We start from the raw sequence: 27,871 nt of genomic DNA on the forward strand, positions 1-27,871 counted from the left end.
GAAAAGTATGGATTTGGAGGTGCACACTTTTAAAAATACACATTTTTCTGATTAAAAATGCACATTTTTCCTGATCAAGAAAAAAGGGGAAAAAAAGATGCTCACTTTCAGGAACACAAACGAGGTGAAGTGACATTCAAGGAGAAATTCAGAGAACCTTGACAAGCTCAAACATTGAATGTTCGTTCATCCTTAGTTTCAAAGGAAGGGTGCAGACTCCAATAGACATCCTCGGTGCAGAGGCAGTGTTCCTCCACTCAAGCAGAAGGTGAAGTCAGTGCAAGCAGGAACTCCATGTGCGCCGTGATACACAGGTGGAGCTCTAGATCCAAGTTAATATGCAAAATGCGGAAGAGTTAATACATGACCACATTAAGTGTTGCCACACTTTTAAACTTCACTTCCTGAACTGCTCCTGGTGATAATGTAGAGCCCATTTGGAGGGCAGAGAATTCGGGTTTCTGACAGGCACACCTGTAACACAACAGTCCTTTTTCTGCTCCTATGGTCTGATGTAGGGACCACGTTCAGTCCTTCATTGCCTCTACATTTATCTCTTCCTGTGCAAGTCATTCCTGGGCTGTTATGGTCTGGCAGTGCATAAAGCTCTGAGTGCAATACAGCACACTACGTTCTTGGATGACTTGTAGGTGTGCAATTTTGATTAGGTTTGAAAATAAACAAACCAACACCAATTCTATACAAAACCTGAAATATTTTACTTTTAAAATTTTGATCTAAGTTTACTTAGATTTCATGGACTTGATACAAGAGCATTTGATATGAATCGGTAAATAAAACACTGTAATAGATAGCCACAATAAACTTTGTTAGAAATGTACATGTTGCGAAAATAATAATAATAATCATAATAAAAAAACCAGCATGATGTCTGTGTTATATTATATAAATGCTTGACAATAACAGTATACTAGGGAAGCTTAAAAAAACTTGCTCGGCATAACCCTGGGGCCCTATTCAACTAACATTTTTGACTCCTAGAATTCAGACCCAGTCTCCCCACCATAATTGTAGAAAGGTTAGTTAATAAGGCCTCAGTTGTTTTCTGTAGCTGTTTTTTTTTCCTCATGGACATCACATCCAGGTAATGTGTATATAAACAAAGCTCATAAGAAATGTACAAATATAAAAAGCTACAAACATTAATAAATTACATCATCACAAAACACATAAACACTTCACAAGGTGCTAATAAAATAATTGTATCCCCTCATAATACAAGAAACAAGGAGCTGGTATTATAAAGTTGAAGATTCTTCTTCATAACATGTCTTAAATAGATCATTTTTTACTATTATTTGATTCTGTATATGGCTGCACAAAGTTTTACTTGTTTTTCAGGCAATGCCAACATCAAAAAGAAAACAAAAGGAAAATAAAAACAAGGACAAAACCCAAAATTTCTCTCTTAGAGTCAAAAACCTAAAATACAACCATTGATAATACTCAGCAAAAAACTTGTATAAAGGTTAATGAAGTATTCTATAGAAAGAAATGTCTAAAGATACTTTGCTCTTATAAAAAGAAGGTATTTTAAAAAGCTTTTTACAGGCTACATTCTATGAAAAAATATGCTTTAGGAAACGTATCTATAAATGAAAATCTGGGATTGCCTGAGAAACAAATTTAACTCCTTAAGTGTTTATATGCAGACAACCAAGTTTAATGTAAAATAATGCACTCTACACCAAACACTAAGAGAGTTAAAAGACGACAAGTATCCAGTTAAACTGTCAAGAAGCTTGGCTCTCCTCTTATACCAGACACTTGGCTGCACACAGCCCTGGTTCCTTCAGACGAGCGTATCTGAAAGGAAGTGCTTTGATATGAATGTCAGAAGCCTTATGTACATCACTGACAGAACTGCTGTCTTTCCACTTCATTGCATGCCTTGGTATAAGCCTTGCACAAACCATCAATCCATCACTTTTCAGTCATTGAATGGGTTCAGATGAATTAAACAAAAAACATCTTCAAAGAGCTTGTGCACATGTTAACATTTCCTTAGCACTTAGCTCTGGCCCTCCCTCCCTTCCCTCTCTCTGTGTGTACATGCTGCTTTTTCTAAAGTAGAAAGAGAGACTGGGGGGTTGGTAATGGGGCAGAAGGGAAGTGCTTGCTTACATTCTGAGTTGTCTTGAGATGACAACTTCTTAGCTCATTTATATCTCAGGTTTGTTTACATGATGCACCGATTGATCAAGGCTGCAGTGAAATGAAAGTGATGAAGAAGAGACCCTGGTTAATTAGTGTCGTTTTCTCCACTGGTGTCACCCTAGGTTAAATGATTTCATACACAATGGTGTAGTTATGAACTACTGCAGTCTTCCCCAACCTGGGCCCCTCCAGATGTGTTGGACTACAACTCTCATCATCCCTATCCAGCAAGTCATTGGCTTCACCGGCTGGGTCTGATAGGAGTGCTGGCTTGGGGAAGGCTGAACTATTGGATGGTGTTCAGAAGTTGCTGCTCCACGAGAATGATCCAAGGGATGAACCAAGAAAATATGCCAAGAGGTATTAGGCTAAAATTGCAATTGTATACCTACTTACCTGGGAGTAAGCCCCATTGAAATCAGTGGGAAGTACTTCTGAGTAAACATGCACAGGATTGTGCCGTAAGGGTGACGTGTCCTGTTACCTTTGTGACATGCTTCCTGCTTCTACCAGCCAGTCCAACACTACCACACTGATAACACTTGAAATGGGAAGAGTGTGTTTAGAGTAGGGATGTACGAAACACCTCCCTGGCTCCGCGCCGGGCAATCTGCGGTGGGGGGGAGGTGCTAAGTCCCTCCCCCCAGAATCCTCGACGGGGGGGAGGTGATCTGGTCCTCCCCCCTGGAATCCTGCCTGGCCGGCTCCGCTCCGCGGCCAAGCTGCAGAGCCGCCAGCTGGCTCCGGCCGCCCACAGCCGAATATCCGGCCGCTGGGCAGCCCTGCAGGGACGCAAATGGCGGCTGTCGTAGCCACCGCCATTTGCATCCCTGTATTGAGCCGTGAAAGGCTACGTAAATACTTACGTAGCTTATCACGGCAGGGGAAAAAAACCCAGTGTACACAAATGGCGGTAGCCGCCGCCATTTGCGTACGCTGGGGTTTTCCCCCCTGCCGTGATAGGCTAGGTAAATACTTACGTAGCCTATCACGGCCTCCACAGGGATGCAAATGGCATCCCTGCATTAGTCGTGATAGGCTATGTAAGTATTTACGTAGCCTATCACGGCTATGAAGACGAAGCAAATGGCAGCCGCAGGACGGCCGCCATTCGCAAAGCAGCGCGGACGGGACCAGGTAAGTGCTCCGTTTTGCGTGCCTTTCGTGGGGTGGGGGCAGCAGGGACTTCATCCAGTGCGCCTTTCATGGGTTGGGGGGGCGGGGGCTTCGTTCCGTGATGGATTTTGGGGGGCCGAATGCCAGTGCATTCGGCCTCACCGAGATCCATCACGGAATTCTCTGACATCCAGAGTTTAGAGGCAGATGATGCCTAAGTCACTTTGCATGCTAATGCAGGACATGCCCGTAGTCTGCCAGCGCTGGCTTGGGAAGGAACCTTGCCATCAAACATGAGCAGTGCAGCACAGAAACCCAGGCAGAAGCCGCAAACTTGCCACATTAACAAGAGAATCAGCTCTAAACTAATATGGAATTCCCTACTCTGGTAAACAGCAGGTATCATTTCAAAATGGCAACCCTGAACTAACAATATCTAGAAAAACCAAACAAACCCCAAACCCTCCAGTTTCCAGGATCATGTAAACAAACCCTAACACAAACACAGACCTTACTTCTGAGGTGCCAATTAGTTTTGTAACATTTTCCCCAACTGTATGCATCTATTTGTGAGGTTTTATATAAAGGGTGTGTGTGTGTGTGCGCGTGCATGCGTGTTTCAAGTCAGACAAGGCTACTCCTATCACACACTGACTGCAGGGATGAAAGCAGAGACAACGAGCATGGACAGCATGCTAACAGGCACTAAAAAAAGTAAACCTTGCAAATAGAAAATGGTGTGAGGGTTGGAAAACTATCAACAAAAAGGGTTGCAAATCCAGCACTGATTGAAGTTAATGAAAAAACTCCCATTGACTTTCAAGGAACTGCACCAGTCCATGATGTGTCTACACCTAAATCATTAACCCAATTGGATCAGATCTGTGATCCATAATGTTCTGGAAGTCACCTTGCATTGCACATAAAATAAATTAATTCACCCATGGTCATCCGATGTCTGGTTATAGGGAAAGTTTTTAGTAGTGCTGAAGTGCAATTTCAACTCTTCTATTGAACAAAACATATTTATCATGATCCGGGTAAAGAAAACTAAATATTTCATTATGCATATTATTTCTTGCATGTATTATATCACATACAACAATGGCAGAAATCTCTTCCCCCTCTCTACTAGTCGACTTGAGCACATTTTTAAAACTCTGACCTCCTGCTGCTTAACCAGATACCTCTTTAAAATTGGAACAGTTCTGATAAATGAAGCGCAACTGAAATTAATGTGCATACTGTTAAAAACAGCTGCTTTTTCTTCACTTAAAAACAAGTTAAAGGGATACTTTCCTAAAACTGGAATGATCCTCAGTGTCTTGGAGTATTAACTTTTTGCGAACTAGTCACTCTCAGCAATTTGAGAAAGGACATCTATATTAAAAAATATTTATAGCAGTATTCTGTACATGTTTAACTGCTGAAAGTTAAAAACAATTTATTAAAGTGGTGGCAAAAAGTTAACTGGTATTGTCCCTAAGATGTTGCACAATACTACTGAAGAAGTCCTTCAAGAGTTGAAGAGTTAGTGTCAGCTCAGGACATTCTGAACTTTGATACAGTCCCAACTGTGGCTGAGTCTTAGAGGAGAAGTTTCCCATTCCGATGAATTTTCAAAATCTTCCCAAGCCTTTGCTTAGCTGTAGCCATGCCTTTTTTTGTACGTTTCCCTGAAAGGAGGAGAAAAGGGACACATTAAGCCACACAAACTGCATTTATGAGGAAACTAAAAGACAATTAAAAAAAAAAATCGGTTGTTCTTTGTTTAAAACTCACAATAAAAAACTGATATAAAAAAGTCAATGACTGAGAAAGTTGAAGCAAAGGCAACTGAGAATTGGTTTAAAGAGGAATCAGTTGCATTTTGACCTTCTAGGTACAAATAAAACATTTCCCAACTTCTGGATCCACACATCAGTACAAACACATTTAACGAATAGCCAATTAAATGTGTAGCTTTAATCTAGGGATAAGAAGCCTGGTGTCCTCCAGATGTTTTTAACTACAACTCCCATCAGTCCCAGAAAACGTGACAAATAGTCAAGGATTATGGGAGTACAAAGGGAGTACCTGGAGGGCGCCAGGTTACCTACTCAATGCCACAGAAGGAGACCGAAGCCAACAGGGCTGTCTGGAACGTTACCACGGGTGCTCCGGAGAGCCCTGACAGCCTCACTTCCCCTGTCACAGCAAATGCTGCAGGGGGAGAGCAATCAGAGGGGCTCTCCAGAGCAGCCACCTGCCCTCTGGCACACCCTGAGGATCTTCTCGGGACTATCCAGAGGGTGTGCTATCTCTCTGAAGAGCTGCATCGGCTGTAAAAAGCGGTAAGCATGGCTCGGCCAGGCCTAAATGCCTGGCTTTGAGAGGTCCTTCCTTAGAGCCAGGCATTGTGGGGGAAGGCTCCCTGGAGATCTCCTGTAATGAAGGCAATCTCCAGGAACACTCCTTCCCACAATGCTAGCGCTGTGGAAAGACCCCTCAGAGCCAAGTGTTTGGGCCTGGCCATCTCTCTGCAGAACCATGCTGACCACTTTTCAGGGCCAACACGGCTCTTCAGAGAGCAGCAGCAGGATCAACAGCTGTAGTGATGGCAGTAGTGGGAGTGTGGGGGTGGGAGAGCGGTATGCGGCCAGGGGAGGTGCGGAAGAGGCATGGTTGTGCTCTCTGGCCTCAGTCAGCAGGACAGCTTGTGCTGGCCCTGCCATAGTACAACCAGTGATAAAAGATTATTGTGTGTACCTCAAAAGCTCTACCAAAAATATGCTATGCAGCAGGTGAGGGTAGGTCTAAATGGAATCTGGCAGAAGGCATTTGCAATTTTCATGGGGTTGCATTCTGGCTTCCTGTTTGTTTAGTGTATTACTTGTTAAACAACGCAGCATCTCCTGCCTCCAGCCTCCCTGCCTCTTGAATCGGACAAGGTCATGATTCTGCTGCATGTTGATGATTTACTTTTGCTGTCCATTATCCAAATGGATTTGCAATGAATCCTAGTCAAACTGAGCTGCTTTTGTAATAAAGAACACCTTAGTATTAGTTATTCAAAAACCAAGATTGTGTTTTTTGCAAAAGGAAGTAGGAAACGTAAGTGGACAATGGATGGCTGACCCATAGAGCAGTGCAGCTCATTTACAAATATGGGGGTTCATTTTAATGAAAGACTCAAGTGGAAAACCCATTTTGAAGCTCTTAATTTACTGGTATCAAGAACTACCCAGGAGATTTTGATATTCCGTTTTCATTTTCTTTCAAAAGGGGGACAATTGTTGGAGTCAGCCTTAAAAATATTGTAGGGAAAGCAGATGCCCAAATACGTTATAAGTCTTAGAATCGGGGTGAAGACACTGTAGCTTCCCTGAACGTACTCCAGATAGATTTTGTCTTTAAAATTCTAGCATTATCCTCAGGTTTGCTGGTAGCCCTGTCAAAAGCAGAGACAGCTTGATTCTCTACTGAATCAAGAGTCAATAGGAGTATGATTTGGTTTTAGTGCAACCTAAATGAAGTGACCCCTTCATGGATCACTGCCTTGTTGTGGCGAAGGGGCTTGCGTAACTCAGTGAAGCCATAAGCTATGCCGTGCAGGGCCACCCAAGATGGACAGGTCATGGCAGAGAGTTCTGACAAAATGTGGTCCACTGGAGAAGGAAATGGCAACCCACTCCAGTATTCTTGCCAAGAAAACCCCATGGAACGTATCACAAGGCTAAAAGATATGATGCCGGAAGATGAGCCCCTCAGGTCGGAAGGTGTCCAATATGCTACTGGGGAAGAGCAGAGGGTATTTTCAAGTAGTGCCAGAAACAGTGAAGCGGCTGGGCCAAACCCGAAAGGACACTCAGCTGTGGATGTGTCTGGTGGTGAAAAGAAAATCCGATGCTGTAAAGAACAATATTGTTGAGGAACCTGGAATGTCAGATCAATGAATCAAGGTAAGCTGGAGGTGGTCAAACATGAGATGGCAAGATTGAACATCGACATCTTGGGAATCAGCGAACTAAAATGGACAGGCATGGGTGAATTTAATTCAGGTGACCATCATATCTACTATTGTGGGCAAGAATCCCTTAGAAGAAATGGAGTAGCACTCATAGTCAACAAAAGGGTGGGAAAAGCAGTACTGGGGTACAATCTTAAAAATGATAGAATGATCTCAGTATGAATCCAAGTCAAACCATTCAACATCACAGTAATTCAAGTCTATGCCCCAACCACTGAGGCCGAAGAAGCTGAGGTTGATCGGTTCTATGAAGACCTACAACACCTTCTAGAACTAACACCAAAAAAAGATGTCCTCTTCATCATAGGGGATTGGAATGCTAAAGTAGGAAGTCAAGAAATCACCGGGATAACAGGCAGGCATGGCCTTGGTGTACAAAATGAAGCAGGACAAAAGCTAATAGAGTTTTGCCAAGAGAACATGCTGATCATAGCAAACACTCTTTTCCAACAGCACAAGAGGTGACTCTACACATGGACGTCACCAGATGGTCAATATCGAAATCAGATTGATTCTGTCCTTTGCAGCCAAAGATGGAGAAGCTCCATACAGTCAGTAAAAACAAGACCTGGAGCTGACTGTGGCTCAGATCATGAGCTGCTTCTTGCAAAATTTCGGCTTAAATTGAAGAACGTCGGGAAAACCACTAAACCGTTCAGGTATGACCTAAATCATATCCCTGATGAATATACAGTGGAGGTGAGGAATAGATTTCAGGGATTAGACCTGATAGACAGAGTGCCTGAGGAACTATGGACGGAGGTCCATAACATTGTTCAGGAGGCAGCAACGAAATCCATCCCAAAGAAAAAGAAATGCAAGAAAGCCAAGTGGCTGTCTGATGAGGGTTTACAAGTAGATGAAGAAAGAAGGGAAGCGAAAAGCAAGGGAGAAAGGGGAAGATATACCCAACTGAATGCAGAGTTCCAGAGAATAGCAAGGAGAGACAAGAAGGCCTTCTTAAATGAACAATGCAAAGAAATCGAGGAAAACAACAGAATGGGAAAAACTAGAGAAATATGCTCTATAATTGGAGCATAATGGGAAAATTGGAGATCTCAAGGGAACGTTTTGTGCAAAGACGGGCATGATAAAGGACAAAGAAGGCAGGGACCTAACAGAAGCAGATGAGATTAAGAAGAGGTGGCAAGAATACACAGAAGAACTATACAGGAAAGATCTGAATGTCCCTGATAGCCATGATAGTGCGGTCACTGAACTTGAGCCGGACATCCTAGAGAGTGAAGTCAAGTGGGCCTTAGGAAGCATTAGTAACAACAAAGCTAGCGGAGATGACAGTATTCCAGCCGAGCTATTTAAAATCCTAAAAGATGATGCTGTTAAAGTGCTGCATTCAATATGCCAACAAATCTGGAACACTCAACATATAAGTTAATATGTTAACTTGGCCACAAGACTGGAAAAGGTCAGTTTACATTCCAATTCCAAAGAAGGGCAACGCCAAAGAGTGTTCAAACTACCGCACAATTGCGCTCATTTCACATGCCAGCAAGGTGATGCTCAAAATCCTACAAGCTAGGCTTCAGCAGTATGCGAACCGAGAACTACCGGAAGTACAAGCTGGGTTTAGAAGAGGCAGAGGAACTAGAGATCAAATCGCCAATGTTCGCTGCATCATGGAGAAAGCAAGAGAATTCCAGAAAAACATCTATTTCTGCTTCATTGACTACGCTAAAGCCTTTGATTGTGTGGATCACAACAAACTGTGGCAAATTCTTAAAGTGATGGGAGTACCAGACCACCTTACCTGTCTCCTGAGAAACCTGTACGAGGGTCAAGAAGCAACAGTAAGAACCAGAGATGGAACAACCGATTGGTTCAAAATTGGGAAAGGAGTACGACAAGGCTGCATATTGTCACCCTGCTTATTTAACTTATATGCAGAGTACATCATGAGAAATGCCGGGTTGGATGAATCAGAGGTCGGAATTAAGATTGCTGGGAGAATTATCAACAACCTCCGATATGCAGACGATACCACCCTAATGGCAGAAAGCGAAGAGGATCTCAAGAGCCTCTTGTTGAGGGTGAAAGAGGAGAGTGCAAAAGCTGGTTTGAAACTCAACATTAAAAAAAACTAAGATCATGGCATCTGGCCCCATCACTTCCTGGCATATAGAAGGGGAAGAAATGGAAGCAGTGACAGATTTTACTTTCTTGGGCTCCAAGATCACCGCAGACGGTGACTGTAGCCATGAAATTAAAAGACGCTTGCTCCTTGGGAGGAAAGCTATGGCCAACCTAGACAGCATAGTAAGAAGCAGAGACATCACCTTGCCGACAAAGGTCCGACTAATCAAAGCTATGGTTTTCCCAGTAGTAATGTATGGCTGTGAGAGCTGGACTATAAGGAAGGCTGAGCGCCGAAGAATTGATGCTTTCGAACTGTGGTGCTGGAGAAGACTCTTACGAGTCCCCTGGACTGCAAGGAGGTCAAATCAGTCCATCCTAAAGGAAATCAACCCTGACTGCTCATTGGAAGGACAGATACTGAAGCTGAAGCTCCAATATTTTGGCCACCTAATGCGAAGAGAAAACTCCCTGGAAAAGACCCTGATGCTGGGAAAGACTGAAGGCAAAAGGAGAAGGGGACGGCAGAGGATGAGATGGCTAGATAGCATCACGGATGCAATGAATATGAACTTGAGCACGCTCCGGGAGAGAGCGCAGGACAGGAAGGCCTGGCGTGCTATGGTCCATGGGGTCACGAAGAGTCAGACACGACTGAACGACTGAACAACAACAACAACAACAAATGAAGTGACTCATTCAAAACTGAAGAAATGATGGAATGAACAAACTGAGCAGGGGGGTGGACTCGATGGTCTTGTAGGCCCCTTCCAAACCTACTATTCTATGAAATGAGACAGCTGTCCATGGCCACCAGTCTGGACTAAGTGAGCAGATTAGAAACTTCTCAATGGTATGCTGCCATTAAAAAAGATAATCAGATCTCAAGATATTTATGGAATATTACTTTCCCCCAGCAGATAAAAGCCTTTAAAGAATGTCAGTTTTGTTAGGCACCTATTGCTTCTTTGGGATAGTGTATAATGTACTGATGCGTTCCAGTACGTATCTATGGAAATGGTTGCATACAGGATTTAGTTCACTATTTATTGTTTTGTCCACTTTACGCCTATCTCAGAAAGAAAGGGTTCTCTTATGTATTCCAATGCACTGGATCGTCAATTCAGGATATAGTGGCATATTTTACTTTCAGATAAGATGGTTACATATTGTATCGATTTGGATTATTTGCAACAGCAGCAAAGGAAATCCATTCAGGTTCTTTGAATAAAGTATCAGTGGATTGTGACGGAGAGTTATTAATATGAACAAACTAAGTAAAGACACATCTTCGGTAGTTATTATTGAGGGTTTATTTTCATTACGAGAACTGCGATTCTTATTATGTCATGTCTATGTTGTTCAGATATTTTCTTTTTATTCATATTGTATGCAGTGAATGGCCTACGGCTGCAAGCAATACATATTTAGTGCATCACATTCATTCAGCCTGAACAAGAGTGACCTGGGTTTGAATCCCCACTCAGCTATGAAACCGCACTAGGTGACCCTGGACCAGGTACTATCTTGTAGCCTAACCTACCTGACATGATAATTGTGAGGACAAAACCTCTCTACGCTGCTCCGCCCCCACCGTCGAGCTACTCAGAGAAAGAGTGGGGAACAGATGTGGTGAATCAAGTGTTGGGTGTTCAAGTGAGAGTAATCGAGTGCTGTACATATCCTATGGAGCTTTCTCCTCCAATCTGCATAGTTTCATGGGAGCTGCCATCACAGATGAATCAATCCCACCACCCACCACCATGGGCACCTTCATTTGTTATAACTATGAAGAGAATTTGAGCCGAAGTTCTGTCAGCATTCCCCTCCCTCCCGCCCTCCCTCCCTCCTTTCTTCTTCTTCTGTTTTCTCACTGCCAGTTGTGATCTCTGTAAAAAAAACACCCTAACGTTTCTGTTGGTCCAAAGACAAAGGTCTAGAATATTTACAATGCCACAGAAGGAACTAATCTGTGGAAACCATCTGTCAACCTTTTAACAGTTGAAACCTACTTATGCTGCAGTAACAGGTGCTCTTTATTTACACAACCAGTGTCTCTTTCCTGATAGGTTTCTTTACTGTGGTTGCGGGGGCGGGGAGAGATGTGGCTAAGATCTCAGCTGCCCAACTTGCCAGATACCATATGTATGATCATAACTGGTCAGGACTTAACTGGTTTGAAAACTATATTAGACCATATAGAACAGGGGTAGGCAACATGGTGCCCACAGGCATCAATGCACCCCAGGCACCTTTTTTGGCACACACAAGGGGTTCTATCCATCCCACTTTTAAAAATAATTAATATATTTTGCTGTGAAATAGGTTTCTGTTGGTGCTGAAAACTGTGGTTTCAAAGGAGCTGTTTAGTGTGCTGAGGCACAGAACCTTCCTCTGCCTTGTACTCAGTCTGTTGGGTAGGTTACTTGCCCTTTGCCACATCTCTCATGGCAGCCATTTTGTGGTGGTGCACAGAGTGGTTTCTCCAATTGCTAAATGTGCCCACAGCCCCAAAAGGTTGCATAACCCTCATACAGAGTAAGCCCCTTGGTGTGGCTTTTGCCTGGTATTGTTTATCTCATTGGCCCAAATCAAAACAGCTACAGTGCAAGTGATCTGACTATTCTTAATGTTGTCTTGGTAACCAGTTCCACTGAAAGAGATGCCTCAAGGATTTGCCGGTTGAAAGTAGGAAAAAAAAGAGCTTCCCCCAAACAACAGGGGAGGTGTTACAATGGCTGGATTACTAAGAATAACAGACAAATCTCCTTCAGAATGGATTGTGTAACACAGTTCTCTTCTCCCAAAGAAATTATATGAGTTGTTTAAACAAAGCTTTGCCATTTCTGATATAAATCTATGAAAATTACCTTTGGCAGCTGCATTATTCTGTGACGATGATGAGGGCCTCCGTTGTGTAAGGAAAACTCCAGGAGCCATGGGCTGAGAGCCTCTGTTTACTTGGGCAACCCCAAATGTGCTGGCACCAGCTGTATACTCATGGTCTGCTAAACTACTGGTGTGGGACTCCAGCTTGGGTTCAGGAGAACTGCCTTCCTGAGGGAGTTGATTTGCATTGTTCGGTGATAGTTTCTTTTTGGTGTTCTTTTTCTTCTTGCCCTTTTGCTCCTCCTTTCAAAAAGAATATACCTGCTATTAGCTTCTAAAGACTGCTTATTCATAACTGGTACATTACAGGCATGCAACACACCCCAAAGATCAGCCTGTTACAAGATGCACAGCAAGGAAACTTAAGAAACCAGGTAATGAAGAGGGCTGGTTCTCTCAAACTGAAGCAACCCCATGAGCAAAGAATGTTCCCAGCATCATTTCCGATTCATTTCCGAGTACAATTCAAGGTGCTGGTTATTATAAAGCAAGGATGTGCACAACCAGTAGCCCTCAGCCGGCATGAGCCCCACCCACAGTGTGGCCAGTGTAAGCCCCACCTACCTTCCCCAGCAGCCCTGCTGTTCAGAGGGGCTGCAGGAAAAGACTGTGGTTCTGGCACTGTTAATAGCCACTGCAATCAGGGCGGGGCAGAGGGAAGAGGATGGGCGGGACAGAGGGAAGAGGATGGTTTAGCTTCCCCTTCCCTCAGGGACTCCAAAGCAGCCAGGATCACTACTTCTGTGCCATTAATGGCAGCAGGAAAATAGTGATTCTCATTGGGGTTATGGGAGAGGTGATGGCTTTACCCTGCCCCTCCCTCAGTCACCCCAAAGTAACCTTCCCTCTACCCCAGCCATCTTGACAGGATCATGGGGATGGAGGCAAGGGTAAAGCTTCCCCCAACCTCAGCATACCTGAGCTGGATCATTGAGATGGGGGACAGGGGTGTGTGTGTGTGTGTGTATGTGTGTGTGCATGCGTGTGCCACCCCTAAGCTCCTATCTGGCATCATATGTAGCCCTCAGGGCCAAACAGGTTGCACCCCTCCCCATGATAAAACCTTAAAAGTCTTGAGACTTGGCTACTTGAAGGACCATTTACTCCCACGTGAAACTGCCCATCCTTTAAGATAAGCTCCTGCAAACTCTTGCATGTGCCGTTGCCTTCAGAAACACGGTTGGTGGCAAAGTGCAGGAGGGATTTCTCAGTTGCAGTGTCCCAAATGTGTCCCAAGAGGAACACAAATGGGTCGTCTTCCTCTTTATCTGTGTTCTGCAAGCATTTGACTCTGTTGCTTAACTTTATTTCTTGACCACTAGTTTTATTTTTCTGTGTTTTGATCTTTGCTGCTGCTTTTCGCTTGTTGTAAATGTGTTTTAAAGATCAGTTATTGTTTTTTATGGGGGTTTTTTGCATTCTGTAATCTGTTTTGAGCAACTCCTTTTTCGGAGGCTAAAGCAGGATATAGATTTAAAAAAATAAAATGAACCAGCAAACAAACAAAAAGAGAGAGAGGAAAATGATGGTCATCACAATATTTATTTTTTGCAGGTCCCTCAAGCTATGCATAGTATTCCACATGTGATCCACAGAAAAACGGCTGCAAAGAGAGAGCTCCGTTGGCTTTACACTCAGCTTTGGCAGGGGTCACAAACTTGGAAGGGAACCCAAAGGCACAATTCTATGGCTAGCCTGTGGCATTGTATTCAGGAGGCATGGTGTGTATAGAGCGAATAAGCATCTTGTTCTTTATATTTGGTCATCTGCAAAGAGATTTACTATTGAGATCTCATTTATCCTCACATAATGTATATAGGAAGTACATTATTATAGGTCCATATAAAAAATAAGGATGAAAAATCATAGATGCATTTCTGCAAATGCAGAAATAGCAAAAATTGAGCACATTTCATGCCTTGTTGGATCACTGAATTCAAATCCAGGCATAAGCAAAATGGGTTACAATGAAGTGAGATATGGCATGGCAGGATATGGCATGGTGTGTACAGGGGAAAAAAAACCACATTACAGGGCTCCAGTGACTGAAGAACTAAGTAAGTTGCCCCCCTGTCACTGCCTGCCTCCCTCCCAGTCAACTGGGGGCTAGGAAGTGTGCCCTGCAATTTAATTACAAATTAATTAATAGTGTACAGCACAGACAAATGCTTTGGATTTCCTATATTTATCAATCAATTCGCAGTACAATCCTATGCATATTTACTCCAAGGTAAATCCCACTGTCTACAATAGGGTCTACTCCTAGATAAGTATGTACAGGATTTCAACCTAAGTTAGCTGAGAGGAAGGTTTGGCAGTGAGCTTTTCCTAGGGCTGCTGGATCTATTGCTTCTTAACTAAAGTTTTGCTTACCCGGCATTTTTGCAAAATTACTTCTTAGACCTTTACTTATTTTTCCTTTACAACCTTTGGTAATGTTATCAAGCTGACTTCTATTAGTTCTGACCCTGAAGTTTATCAAATTCTTTGTGCTGAGTTCCGCTGCTGCTGTCATAAAAACCACCTTGGCTGGCAACAGAAAGGCAGTATATGAATGCAATAAATAGGGATGTATGGATTTCACTAAATATGTTCCATCAGTGTTTTGTGCCTTGCCAGGCATCTTTTGTTCTGGAGTCCAGTCACTGACAGAATGTTTTTGTTTTAGGGATGTACAAAAATTTTGTTCCTGTTTGCAAACGTACATTTGCACTAATGCACACTTGCACTAATATACGTTAGCACAAACCCCACTGTCAAAAGTTTTTAAAAAATGGTCCAGAGCTAAAAAATGGAAATAAAGATCTGCTGCAGAATCTGCAGGTCGGATTCATAAAAATCCAAACTCATTTGGATCCATTGTGGATTTTTCTGATATCCCTCGCAATAAACAAATAAACATAAGAAGAGCCATGCTTGATCAGACTAAAGGGCTATCTAATCGAGCGTTCTGGTCCCAAACAGATGCCAACAAGCAGGATATGAGTGCAGTTGTTTCCCAGCAACTGGTGTAACAGAGGCATAGTGCCTCTGATACTGGAGGGAATATCTAGCCATTGTGACTAGTAGCCATTGAAATCCTTGTTTTCCATGAATTTCCCCTTTTAAAACCATCCAAGCTGTGGGTCGTTATCACATCTTGTGGTAGTGAGTTCCATAGTTAACCATGTGTTGCATGGAAAAGGTAAGTACTTTCTTTTATCTTTCCTGATCTTCCACAATTCAGCTTCATTGGATGACCCCAGGTTCTAGAATTATGAGATGGGAGAACACTTTCTCGAACATGTCTTCCTTTACTTACCTTTTCTAAGCTAAAGAGCTCCAAACGCCATAACTTTTCCTCATTGGGCAGTTGCTCCAAGCCTTGATAATTCTGGTTGACTTTTTCTGCACCCTCCCCAGCTCTACAATATCCATTTCAAGGTGTGGTGACCAGAACTGTACACAGTATTCTACATGCGGTCACACCGTAGACTTGTATAAGGGCAGTATGATACTGCCAGCAGGGTGGGGGTGGGGTTCCTTTTCTAATGATCACCAACATGGAATTTGCCTTGTCACGGCAGCTGCACGCTGGGTTGATGTTGTCATCAAGCTATCTACCACAACCTCAAACTTCGCTATATGCTCTTTCTGAAAATAAAGCCCTAGCTTTGGGATGTATACTTGGAAGTCTTCATCTATATGCTGCTGTGACCCCAAAGTTGAATCTATAACCGATCCTTGTAGACTTAGAGCTACTTCCAACAGACTTCAAAGCCATTTGCATCCTTGTACAATCCTTCAAAGTGATCTTAACAAGACACCTGCATCATTTTTTAGCATGTGAAATCTTGGCTCCACCAAAGTCAGTTACAAAATACCCTTTAATCTGAAACATCATTTTGTGATTCCAACCAGAGTTTTTAAAAATCTAAGAGTGAGTTAGAAAGCCATTCCTAAACAATGGCTGTTTTTGCCTCTTACTCTAGGGATTGCAAGATAGGATTATTCTTGATAATAGACACAGAACCTTGTGTGATAAAAGCCTTCATTTTATCAAGAAAAATTGGTTTTCTGAAAAGCAATATTTTCGAGGGCAGGGGAGAACCCTGACTGGCCAGCTCACCTGCTGGGATAATTTGGCAGCAGCTGCCGCCAGTCCAGTTTCAATAGAGGCAACTCTTGTACCTTCTCGGACTGGTCTGTCTTGTCGAGGTACCGATGGGCCAACTCTCGCTAAATGCAGAAGCAAACATAAATGTTATAGATAAGATAATACAATATAAAGGTGTATGTATACATGGGTATGGTCCAGAGTCAAGGATGTTTAAACCTCTTAAAATCAGTGGGTTTTAGTGAACTTATCCCTCTTTGTGGGATTGTGTCCCTTGTAGGTGAAGGGAGCAAAACAGAAAGTGAAGCATACTTAAGTTATATTCCTAAGAATGGGATGTAAACATTTCAGCACAAGCTCTTAAAGTTCTTTGGATTGTATCTCACCTTCCTACGTTTCAAAGAAACAAAGGCCAGATAGTAGGGCTGTGCAGGGACCCCCCGATCTGAGGAGGGCCCAATCCAGCTCAGGCAGATTCGGGGAGCCCCCGACCCGCCTTGGCCCCAACTTAAAGAAGGGTTCAGATGGCGAACCCTGCTTCGGATCCCCCCCAACGTCCCCACGCAACCCCCCAGCTCTTTACCTGGGCCACCCCCTCCTCCGCTGTTGCTGCAGCCGACACCTTCTCTGTCGCCGTGCCGCCACTTTCACCACCACCATCTTCGTCGCCACTGTCTTCATCATTGCCGCCACCGCCTTCACCACCACCCGCCACCACCAGCTCCTGAGGCCTGGGCACATGGCGACACCTCTTGCAGGGAGTCACCATTTTTAAAATGGCAACCTCCTGGAAGTTCCAGAAAGTTGCCATTTTAAAAATGGCTACTCCCTGCAAGAGGAGTTACCACACGTCCAGGCCTCAGGAGCTGGCAGTGGGTGGCAGCAGGCAGTGGCAGCGCATCGCTCCCATTTTCGCTCCCACCACCGCCTTTACCACCTCTGCCACCACCTCCTGAGGCCTGCACCCACAGCGACTCTTCTTGCAGGGAGCTGCCATTTTTAAAATGGCAACTTCCTGGAACTTCCAGGAGGTTGCCATTTTAAAAATGGCGACTCCCTGCAAGAAGATGAGTCACTGCGCATCCAGGCCTCAGGAGATGGCAGCGGCAGCGGGCAGTGGTGAAGACAGCAGCAGCAGCAGGCAGCAGCAAAGACAGCAGCAGTGGCAGTGAAGGTGATGGCGTGGCCACAGCAGCGAGGAGAAGGCAGCAGTGGCGGCAGCAGAGAAGGCAGCTCATGTAAGGACCTGGAGGCGTCAGGGGGGCTGGGCCAGGGGCCAAAGCTCCGAAGCGCACTGAGTGTTTCAATGAGCCCCTGACCCGGTCTGGGTCACTTTGTGCCCCCTCTGCTTCGCCTCAGAAGGGGCACAAAATGATCCAAAGCAGCCCACTTTGACTCAGGATTTGGGCCTCAGGCCAAAGCGGTGCACAGCCCTACCAGACAGTATGAAGCATAACATATAAAATGTGATGTATATGGACCATTTAACTGCAGGTGGAGGGAGGGACAGTATTCCTGTTTAAGAAATAATAATACCGAGCTTTATTGTAAGGCTGCAATCCTATACCTACTTGCCTGAGAGTAAGCCTTACTGAATTCAGTGGGACTCACCTCTGAGTAGACATGTATAGATTGCATGGTAACTCTACTTATTAAGAAAGATTCTGTGCCTACGTGATAAGGGACAACGTTTGCCACTGCTGCAATAGATCAAATATGTAAGGATCAAACCAGACTTGGTGTGGTAGCTTGTGTATGAAACAGCCATGAAAGGGGTTGTGGCATGTGAGAAAGAGGGTCTAGTGCCCCTATGTTGTGGATCCAACCCAAATGGCCCCTGAAGCTGCTGCTAACCATGTGGGGGAAATGTTATGAGCTTAAACTGTGTATGGGGAGATTTATGGCTTAGGGAACAATCCTATGCATGTTTAGACAGAGACCTTAAGCTCTTAAACCCATAAACTTAGCTTGTCACTCTTTATGTAATAGCAGCTGGGACGTGGTGATACAAGCCAGGGAATCAATGCAAGAGCAAAAGAAAGTACACACACACACACACACACACACACACACACACACTGCACTGCAACTCAGATTCATATCCCTTCTCCATGGCTGTTTTTCAAGGAATAAAAACATACTAGGAATTTAGCCACAAGTGCTGGAGCATTTAAGCCCAAAGGTCCCTCAAAATATTCCAGAATTCTTATGGGAGGCCCTTGCTCAGACCCAGACACCTTTGCAGAGCTGCTCCAAAATTCCCTCTCTGACTGCAGGAATCCAGTCAAGATCACCATGCTTCTGAGGAGTCCAGGCCTGGCCACAACTGTCAGCTATGACCGAACAAGTGGTGAAGGCAGCAGACTGAAGAGGCACCATGCCAGGCTGTGCTAGTCAGGACAAGATATTTTCCTCACCAAGATTTTCTTAAGCGCACATGAGCATTATCTATGTAATCCGTAACTGAAATCTTGCAAACCTACCAATTTGGGGATTGCCTCCTGTTGTCGGTGAATGGCATAAGCGGCAAAAAGTAATGTAATTTGTGGCTTCTTGAAACTAGCAATGATTGTGAAAAAATCTGTGTAGGTACATTATGACTGAAATTGATGTTACTGCATTTTCTGTTTGTATTTGGTTTTAAAACAGGGTCGGCAGTTTTGGGTGGTCTGGGGACCAATTTCCGCCCTGGAACACCCCACCGTGAGCCAAACAAAGTGCCATGGCAGCAGCAAAAGAAATGTTTAAAAATTACTAGGCATGTATGAGAAATTCGTTTCAGTTTCTTTTTGATCAGGATTTACCCAGTTTGCATGTTCTGGACCGAATACAACCTCAGATGCAACCTGTGGTGCAATGTGATTCGTGGACAAGAAAAAATGTGTTCGACAACATGGGCATGTTTGAACAATGTGCATGTAAAAATGTGTATTTTTGAAAAATGCACACAAACGTGCTTTAATCGATGGGAGAAGAATGCATACATTCAAAAAATGCACACAATTGATGCATACATTGGGAAAAATACACATGGACTTGAGTCAGAAAGAGCTTTGAGATGGAATTCGGAGAACTTTGCCAAGCTCAAGTTTTGCTGATTTGCACATCCCTAAAAATCAGCAGCAAAATGAAACTCAAGCTTGCCAAAGTTCTCCAAAAACAAGCTTAAATTTGTCCTTAGTAAGTCTCCATAGTGGCTTTGGAGGCTTACTGAGGACAAATTTAGCTTGGAAACAGGCAATTTCAACAGCAAACCACCGATTTTTAAAAAAGAAATTTCTGACTTGGTGTGGTGGGGGGTATGCAGCCCACGTGTCAACTTCGAATATTAGAAATGTTACCTGTTGGGCTATATGGCGCATCATCAGAGCTTTTCCTTTTCTTTGATCTGGACTTGAATACTGGATTATCTTCATCTGATTCAAGGGAGGGATAAACTAAACAAGAAAACAAATACACTGAGAGATCCCGATATGGCTTTAAACATTAGTGTAAGCCAGTAATACAGGTAAAAAATAGAGCAACAATGTCACAGATCTGAAACAGCCCATGGAGTGAATGAAGTCTGGAAGTCTACAATGAAGATCAAATATCAGATTGCCATCATGATCTAACATAACTGGGACAGGCTTGACCTAGATCCAGCATTTGAATTACAGGGGCAAGAACCTTTTGTCAGCATCTTTGTAGACTCTTGCGTCACTCCCCCATCAAAACTGGAGCATTGTATATTGAAAACGTTCCCAGTGACTTACTGTGTACTTTAATAATTTCTCTGTGAATTTGTTTTCCTGAGCGTAACTGCTATTCTGGAACCTTTGTATAATCACAAACATTATAAGAGGGGCTGGGGGAAGGGAAGGAGAACGTTTTCAAAATTTCAGCAGCTGATCTAATACCCACATCCAAGGATGTTCTGGATTATATGCATATTGTGTGCTTATGAAGGTGTCTGGATGCCATTTATAGAGTTCTGGCCTGGTTAAAATCTACCCAAACCATGTGGAGTTACTCACACACAAAGATTACCGTGTGAGGCTGCAGGCGTGTAGCAGTTGGGGGGTTTTTATGAGTGGTTCTCTGAGACACAAACTACCTTACATTTCTTTCTCCCTCTGCAGTGACATCTGAGATCTGCTACACCCTTGAGCTCCTTTGTTTTCAATGAATCCCCAATTTCTAGCTAAATGGCAACAACATTGTTCACATTACACCCACTTAAATCGAACAACGTATCGAAAATGTGGATTTAATTTTCATTTCTTTTGCTAGGGCAATATATGATTTTAAAGTAATTGCAGCAGTTTAGCCACTGACTGAAAATGTGCCGACCAGATGTAGGACAAACGGAGCCTTGGTGAACCAAACCGTCTTACAACAAAGCAAACCTATTAAATGGTAGCATAAATATATAATTAGTGAGAATGTTGGTCCCCTAATACAGCCCTCTCATCTTTCAGAATGTCATATTTAGATCGTGTCTATACATTATACTTTTGCAAAGTTTTAAAAGTAATTTAACTTGAGTGAAAGGCCTACAGGTGCTGTAATTGTAACTTGTGCTTATGTTTTGTCAAACACAACTTTTCCAAAATCTAAGAAAGTCTTGTTTTGACTGAACATCAGAGGATTTTGTTGTATATTTTCATATTCAGCATATCAAATACTGAAACCATGTTTTTAAAGGAATATGGCCAAAGCCAACTTTCTTTTTCTTTTCTTAAAAAAAAACACACACATTTTATGTATGTTACTAAAAGATGTATCTGTTTCTTGGAAGCTGAATTATTAGGAAATACTCTATCCACTTTAGTGGGACACTTTCTTTTTCAAACATGTCGCATCACAAACTACTTTTTACACAGGAAGAAGCAGGGCCGCCGTCAAGGGTAGGAATGGTCAGGCACCTGCCAAGGGCCCACACCAAGGGCCCACCCCAGCACTGGTCCCAACAAGAGCCCCCTGGATTTGCCCCTCCTCTTCACTGTTGCAACCTCTTGTTCACCTGCAACTCACTCTTGCCCAGATGACAGTGGTGATGAGAAGGAGAAACAGGAGATGCCACTGCTCACTGGCTCTCTGCCTGTCAAGCAAGCAAGCAGCAGCAACGAGGAGCAAGAGGAGGAGGAGCAATAGCGGCTAGTGACCATGACAGGGAGAAGGCGGACCCACATAGGGAGGGGCCCATGGAGGGTGTCTTGCCCAAGGGGATTCAAAAATCCTGGAGCTGGCACCGTGAAGAAGGTACTGTAGCATATCAGGCAGCATGGAGTGGAAGCAGGGAGAGAGAAAGTTGATATTGGCAGGGGTGTGGGGAACGGAACCATTCACAACAAGAATTTGCCTGCCATGCTTCTCTGGATTTTTGTGTCCACCTTATATGGTTGATAAGAATAATGAGAAGATATGACAATATTCTTGGGCTCTTTGTGAGGAAGAGTGGGGTTTAAGTATACATACATACATACATAGATGAAAACATGATAATAACCAAATCCATGGCATTCAAGCTCATTTCATCCCTATAAGCCCAATCCTTAGAGAACTGCTTTAACTGCCATAAAATAGTGCCTTTTGCCATGGCAACCGAAGTGGCACCCTGTCCCTGGCGAGCAAGACAAAGCCATCTGATTCTTCCCCCAGCCACGTGCAATCCCTTGACAAACCCACCATCCAAAGACCAGGCTTGTGCCAAGCAGCCCTTCATGCGCTATAAAGGAGCACAGGAAGGAAGGCCCTCTCTGCTTGCCAAGGACTCCGCTGCTTTACCACCATGGTAGGGGCAGAAGGCAAGCATGGTAACTGCTGGGCTAGTGTCCCAGTCCTGATGTGTAGGACCTAGCCGTGCCTTTGCATTCAAGGTATGCATATTAAACATTCTGCTAATCATTTGAGTCAATGGAGATTCCCCCCCCCCTTTTAACCCTCCCCTATGGGGGTGGAATTTCAGGAAAAATGGGGGGAGAGGTTTAAATCCACCTCCCTGTGAGTGCTGTGGTCCTGAATCAGGGCTGTGCACACTTACACAAGAGTAAGGAAAACTATCAAGTATAGCCACACTATGCGTGGTCAACAGAGCGTTCAGTCTGGCGTTATGCCCTGTGTGCAACACACGATCAGACATGGCACACCAATATCCATGTTTGTGATCCCACGCTTTTCACTAATATTTGTCAGTAAATGTGAAATGAGATCTCAGCTTCAAGGTTTGCAAAGAACCCGTCCGTCTGGGTCACAGCGACAAAGCCACCAAATGGAATCAGAGGAGATGTACAAATGTTGTACAAATGTCTGAAATATACCCCACTTTGTACAAGCTGTGGAAACAAAACAGTGCAGACCTCCAGCAAGCACTCAGGTCTCTGGCTTAGGAAACCCCCCCCACCCCACTCCCCTGGAGTGCTACTGCTTTCATCATAAGAACAGCCACCTTCACACATTTCATTGCACAAACGTATTTGAACCCAGAGAGAGTGAGAAGCGGTGTTGGTTTTTCATACCATAATCAGAATCTTTGAAACAGGCATCTAAATGATCCTGGTCCTCATCATAATCTTCAACGTCGATGCTGTTTTTTGCGCTTTTCTTCAATAACCTCTTGCCTGCGCTTTTGTTGTTACTGCTTCCAGTTTTTTTGGAGTTGGGGGCAGAGAGAGAATTATTCTTAGCTTGGTTGGTGCCCCACGAAGGCTGTAGACAGGAATCTGACGACTGGAGGTTTGCCATTGACAACATTCCTTGGATTGCTTCCTGGGTGCTGGGAGATGCAGGTGGCTGACTAAAGGAAGAAAATGAAGGCGGGGGGAAGAGAGCTCTCAACTCAAAATAAATACATCAAGCACAGAATAAACAGGCAATGCTATATATGACATATGTGACATATTCTCCAAAGTCATATGTACGATCACTTGCCAACTGCACTCTTTCTGCCATTTATGTAGGCAAACAGGGGAGTCTTACATAAGAGAATGAATGTAAGAAAAACCAAGTGTTGGGTAGAAGATGTCAGTCTCTTTGCACATTCTATCAGAGCAGACTTCCCCGATCAGGCACCCTCTAGATGTGCCAGACTACAACTCCCATAACCCCTTACCAGGTATCAGAGACCTTGAGATTAATGTATTTAAATACAACAGCAACCTGATTTTACAGCAATTGATATTTCATCAGTTCATGCTTTGATATTCCAGAAAGTGCAGGTTCCTTTTGTACTGTGTGTTGTGTATCACATCTATGTCATCAGGATGGATTCTCTATGGGTTGGATCCAGAGTTGTATGGAGGGGAACTTATATAACATTACATAGTCCCTCTGCCCTGAAAATCTGCTCTGGAGGGTTCAGGGACTCTTCAGAACAGTGTGGAAGATGGTGTTGGGTGCTGCAGGAGCAGGGGGAATCAGCAAAAATCACACACACACACACACACACACACTTCAACCCACAGAAGCATCCAGTTCTCAAAGCAAGAGCCTCGGCTGGATCCGACTCGCTTCCATGAATGGGTGACCTTCTGTTTGTCAAACAGCAAGTCTGGATCCAAACCATTATCTTTATCTTTCATCTTATTAGCTTCCTTTATTCCCCTCCACTGCACCTCACTACCTTCTTTGTCCGTTTCATGCATTTGATGGAATAGGCTCTTACATTCAAGTTATACTGCAACAAACATGGTTATGCTTACAATGAGCTCATCAGCCTTAAGCTGTTACAGAAAGCTTTGCTGTTGTTTCAACACAATAAGATGACAACTCTTCTGGAATTTGACTTTTCATAAAATAATTACGTAGCCCTTATTGGAATTAAGCCTTTCCCATAGCCATATGCTTCCTCTATGTATCTCTATGCTCTGCAAAAGTTTTATGATAGCCAATCAGAACTTCTACTTTCTTCACAGAAGCTACACTATTTATCAAAATCTATTGCTGACAGGCTCACTCTAAGCAATTTGAATGTTCATGAACGTTCCATGACATTGCAGCAGCTCTGCTAACTCAGACAGAGAACAAATGTTAGACTATTATATATAAGGTTACTGATTTTTAAAAATGTTATTGTGATCTTTGGTTTTCTGAGTGATTCTCAGAAAAAATAAAATTTCAAGTAGGAAGGGTTCTAGAATATGATAGATGACATGCGAGAATTGGAAATTAATTACAGGACAGCTGGGCACAAAGCAATAAAATGAAATTCAACAAAGACAAATGTAAATGTGGAAAGAAGAAAACAGCCACTAAATAGAGATGGGGTTAACTAATTAGGCAGCAACAGCCAACAGAAAGATTTAGAGGTTATAATTAGTAACAAAATTAATATGTGTTACCAAGGTATCAATTTGGTTGTATCACTATGAACTAGAGATGTCAGAGAAATCTGCAATGGATTCAAATGAATTCAAATTTCTATGAATCCAATTTGTGGATTCCGCAGCGGATCAACTTTTCCTGAGTCGCAAGGATTACATGGACCAGGTTTTTTTCACTTTGCGGGGAGGGGGGATTTGCACATTCACACTTGCATTAATGCACATTAGCACAAGTGCAAATGAGCACGAATACGCATTAGCCTAAGTGGAACAAAATTCTCATACATCCCACCCCCGCATTAGATTCTGAGTGGACAACGGAATGAAAGATGCCTGGCAACCTGCAAAACACAGATGGAATGGATCTGTACATCCTTAACATGAACACTGCACCACTTGAGACAGCACTGGCGAAGACCTTGATTTGGACACTGTTTTCAGTTTGGGGTGTTATAACTCCAGTAGGATGCTTAGAAGTTTAAAAGTATTCAGAGGAAAGCTATGAAAGGCCTAAGAGACAAGTCCTGCAATAGTGATGGGGAACATGTGGCCTTCCACATGTTGTTAGACTCCAATTCCCATCAGCCCTAGCCAGCATAGCGAGGGATGAATGGAATTCCAGTACAACAACATCTGGAGGGCCACACGTTCTCTGCCCCTGTCCAATAAGAGCAGCATATTTAGCTCAGCAGCAGGATATGTGGCCCAATATGCCGGTGCAAACAGCAGGCACTCTCTGATAGCCTTCAAGGATTGAAATCTGTCTTTGATGGCAGTTCTGTCTAGCTTTGTCCATTTTTCCTTCTAGGACAAAGGTTGCTATATCTGAGACCAGGGACTGAGAGGAACCGTTGAGCCTGCCATGTCAAGCAGCAAACCGGAGCTCTCCCTGCTGAGGATTTACTTGTAAGCCTGCATGCCCACTGCCTCAAATGTCAGGCATAGGTGTTTACTCACAAGTCACTCCTTTGCAGCTTTTTTGTTGGTGTGTGGCCTTGAAACGTGGATAGAGCAGAGCAGGAGGACAAGGGGTGCGTGTGTGTTTTGGGGGGACGCTTTCCTTCCTTTGTCAGGGAAATTAATTCAAAAGAGGGAATTGGTGTGGACATAGCCTAATACATCAACCTGTTTCTGGACATATTAAAAGTAGCCTCTTAGTTATGTTCAATGTCACTTGCAGGGGGCGGGGGAGGCAGGAAAGCCATTTGCCTGGGCCCCCCACAAACACAGCAGTGCCTCTCTTCAATATGTTTGGTTGAAATACTAACATAGTCCTCTTTTGTATTCCCGGAATAGCAATACTAAATACGCTCAACGAGGTTCTGTACTAGTTCTGTACTGAAAATTACCTAACCTGATTTTAGCAGTTATCAACTCCATGAGCATTTAAGTCATTTGCTTGTTTTCTCCAACAGTTTTCTTAAAACCTTGAACCCTAGATACAGTGGAAATGGACCATCAAAAGCTGCCTGCCAAATGGGCAAATTAGGGAGGAACTGCCTAAAGCAAGGCAAGCGTTAGCAAATAAATTGTGGGATCTGATCAAAACCAGTGGCTCTGGGAAAAAAAAAAAATCAAGCCACAGACTGATTGTTTAACAAGCTCTTAAAGTGGCAATATGTTCCGGCAAAATCTGCTGGTAGATTCTCTTGAGCAAACCCCATTCATCTAAATGGACTTTGAACAGAAGAGGCTCCCAGTGAAGTGTGTCCTTTAATTTAGCATCCTGTCACTTTGCCTTTGGCTTAACATTCTGTTACCCTGCTCTTGAACAACTTCTTTTAATATCAATGAGCTTTGCATAGGAGATGTTTATACTGGATTGTGCCCAATGTGTTTTTCATTAGGCACATTTGCAGCTTAGTAATTCTGGATCTGCTTGGAGTGAAATATGAAACAGGAAACAATTATTAAAGTCTGGAAAGTCACATCCCTTTTCTGTAGTTTTAGTGATTATTGATATATATATATATATATATATATATATATAATATGAAAGTAGATCCTGTGTTAAGTTAAAAAACATGAATGAGAGCTTCTTTAAATGTGTGGTTGGTGGCAAATGCTTCACATAATAAAGACTGATTCTCTGGCTTCTAGCTTTGAACTGTGGGTGAACATTATGTTCCTGACTTTACCTGAGATGTTTCCCTTGCTCCCTGCTATGTGCTACAGACCTAGGGTTAGTTGTCTGCTACTTTGCCCTTGGAACACATGAACCTCACCTGCTGAATTTCTGCCTGTCGTACACCTGTTAAAGGGGCAGCTTTTAAAAAAAAATCAGTTCAGTATAAAATTACAAAAAGATTTCTCTGTCTAAAAAACATAATTGTAGCATAAATTCCACTATGGTATAAATGATAACCATTTATCGAAGAGTGAATCATTACAGTATGTTCCATTTTTCATCCAAACACAGCCCATTAGTTTATCCATTTCTGCAATGACAAGAATCTTGTAGATGGAACAGTAGCTCATTTTCAATAATTTATAAAGACAATTTTGTTTGTGACTAACAAATTAAAAATAAGCCACCTTAATGGATAAGGAAGGACTTTATCCAAATTATTTAACAAGGCCAACCATTATGCATTACAGCCAAATACAGGTCCAAAAACTTTGTGATACATTGCAGCCCCTCCGAATATGAAAAAAACTACAAAACACAGCAGATTTCCAACACACAAATTGGTCCATCTGGCAGATTTTAGGGCCAGCACCTGGCATCCTTGGGCAGCAGCTGGGGTCCCAGTACAGCCCATACTGGGGCCTGCCTGACCAGAGGCTTCTCAAACATTTTGCCCAGAGGCTTCTCAAACATGAAGCCAGGCTTGGCAGATATTATTCAACATAACTGGTGTCAAGTATCACCTCAAAACTAATTTTAGGGGGGCTCCTTGTAAATCTGAGGACAATGAGGATTTTCTGATACTATTAAATATATCAGCCCATAATTCTTCTGAGTATTGACCCCTAAGTATGTGTTCCAAGCAATCTTGTAATAATCCAGTTTGAAATTAACTGAGAAATAAACTTGCATCCTGGGGAAAGTGCCCCTCTTTGATACAGTTTACAGTGGACTAACCAGCTTTCCCAGTAAGTGACCATAAATTTGATAGATTACTTAAATTGGCTAGCACCAGATCTCTGAGCTGAAAATACTGGAACCAGGATAGTAGCCTGGAATGA

The 27,871-nt window shown here is 43.2% G+C and overlaps 1 protein-coding gene across 4 annotated transcripts in view; it reads right to left on the bottom strand.

Moving 5' to 3' along the window:
- Positions 1-1,051: 1,051 nt before the first annotated feature.
- PHF2 (PHD finger protein 2) overlaps positions 1,052-27,871 on the bottom strand; it is a 166,499-nt gene continuing 139,679 nt past the window's right edge. For 3 of the 4 annotated variants that reach the window (XM_084839969.1, XM_084839971.1, XM_084839972.1), the window contains 4 exons: positions 22,880-23,157; positions 19,721-19,816; positions 16,392-16,501; positions 11,984-12,526 (listed from right to left, as the gene is read on the bottom strand). In XM_084839969.1, the coding sequence (XP_084696095.1) occupies positions 12,062-12,526; positions 16,392-16,501; positions 19,721-19,816; positions 22,880-23,157 (949 nt within the window). In that variant the 3' untranslated portion in view covers positions 11,984-12,061. Of the gene's footprint in view, positions 4,971-11,983; positions 12,527-16,391; positions 16,502-19,720; positions 19,817-22,879; positions 23,158-27,871 lie in introns of those variants that run through there. The other variant, XM_084839970.1, reaches the window with a different exon arrangement.

The sequence above is a fragment of the Heloderma suspectum genome, chromosome 2 (genome assembly GCF_057233095.1).
Source record: "Heloderma suspectum isolate Gila_16-S chromosome 2, 16-S_ref, whole genome shotgun sequence".
In the NCBI taxonomy this organism is placed as follows: Eukaryota; Metazoa; Chordata; class Lepidosauria; order Squamata; family Helodermatidae; genus Heloderma; species Heloderma suspectum.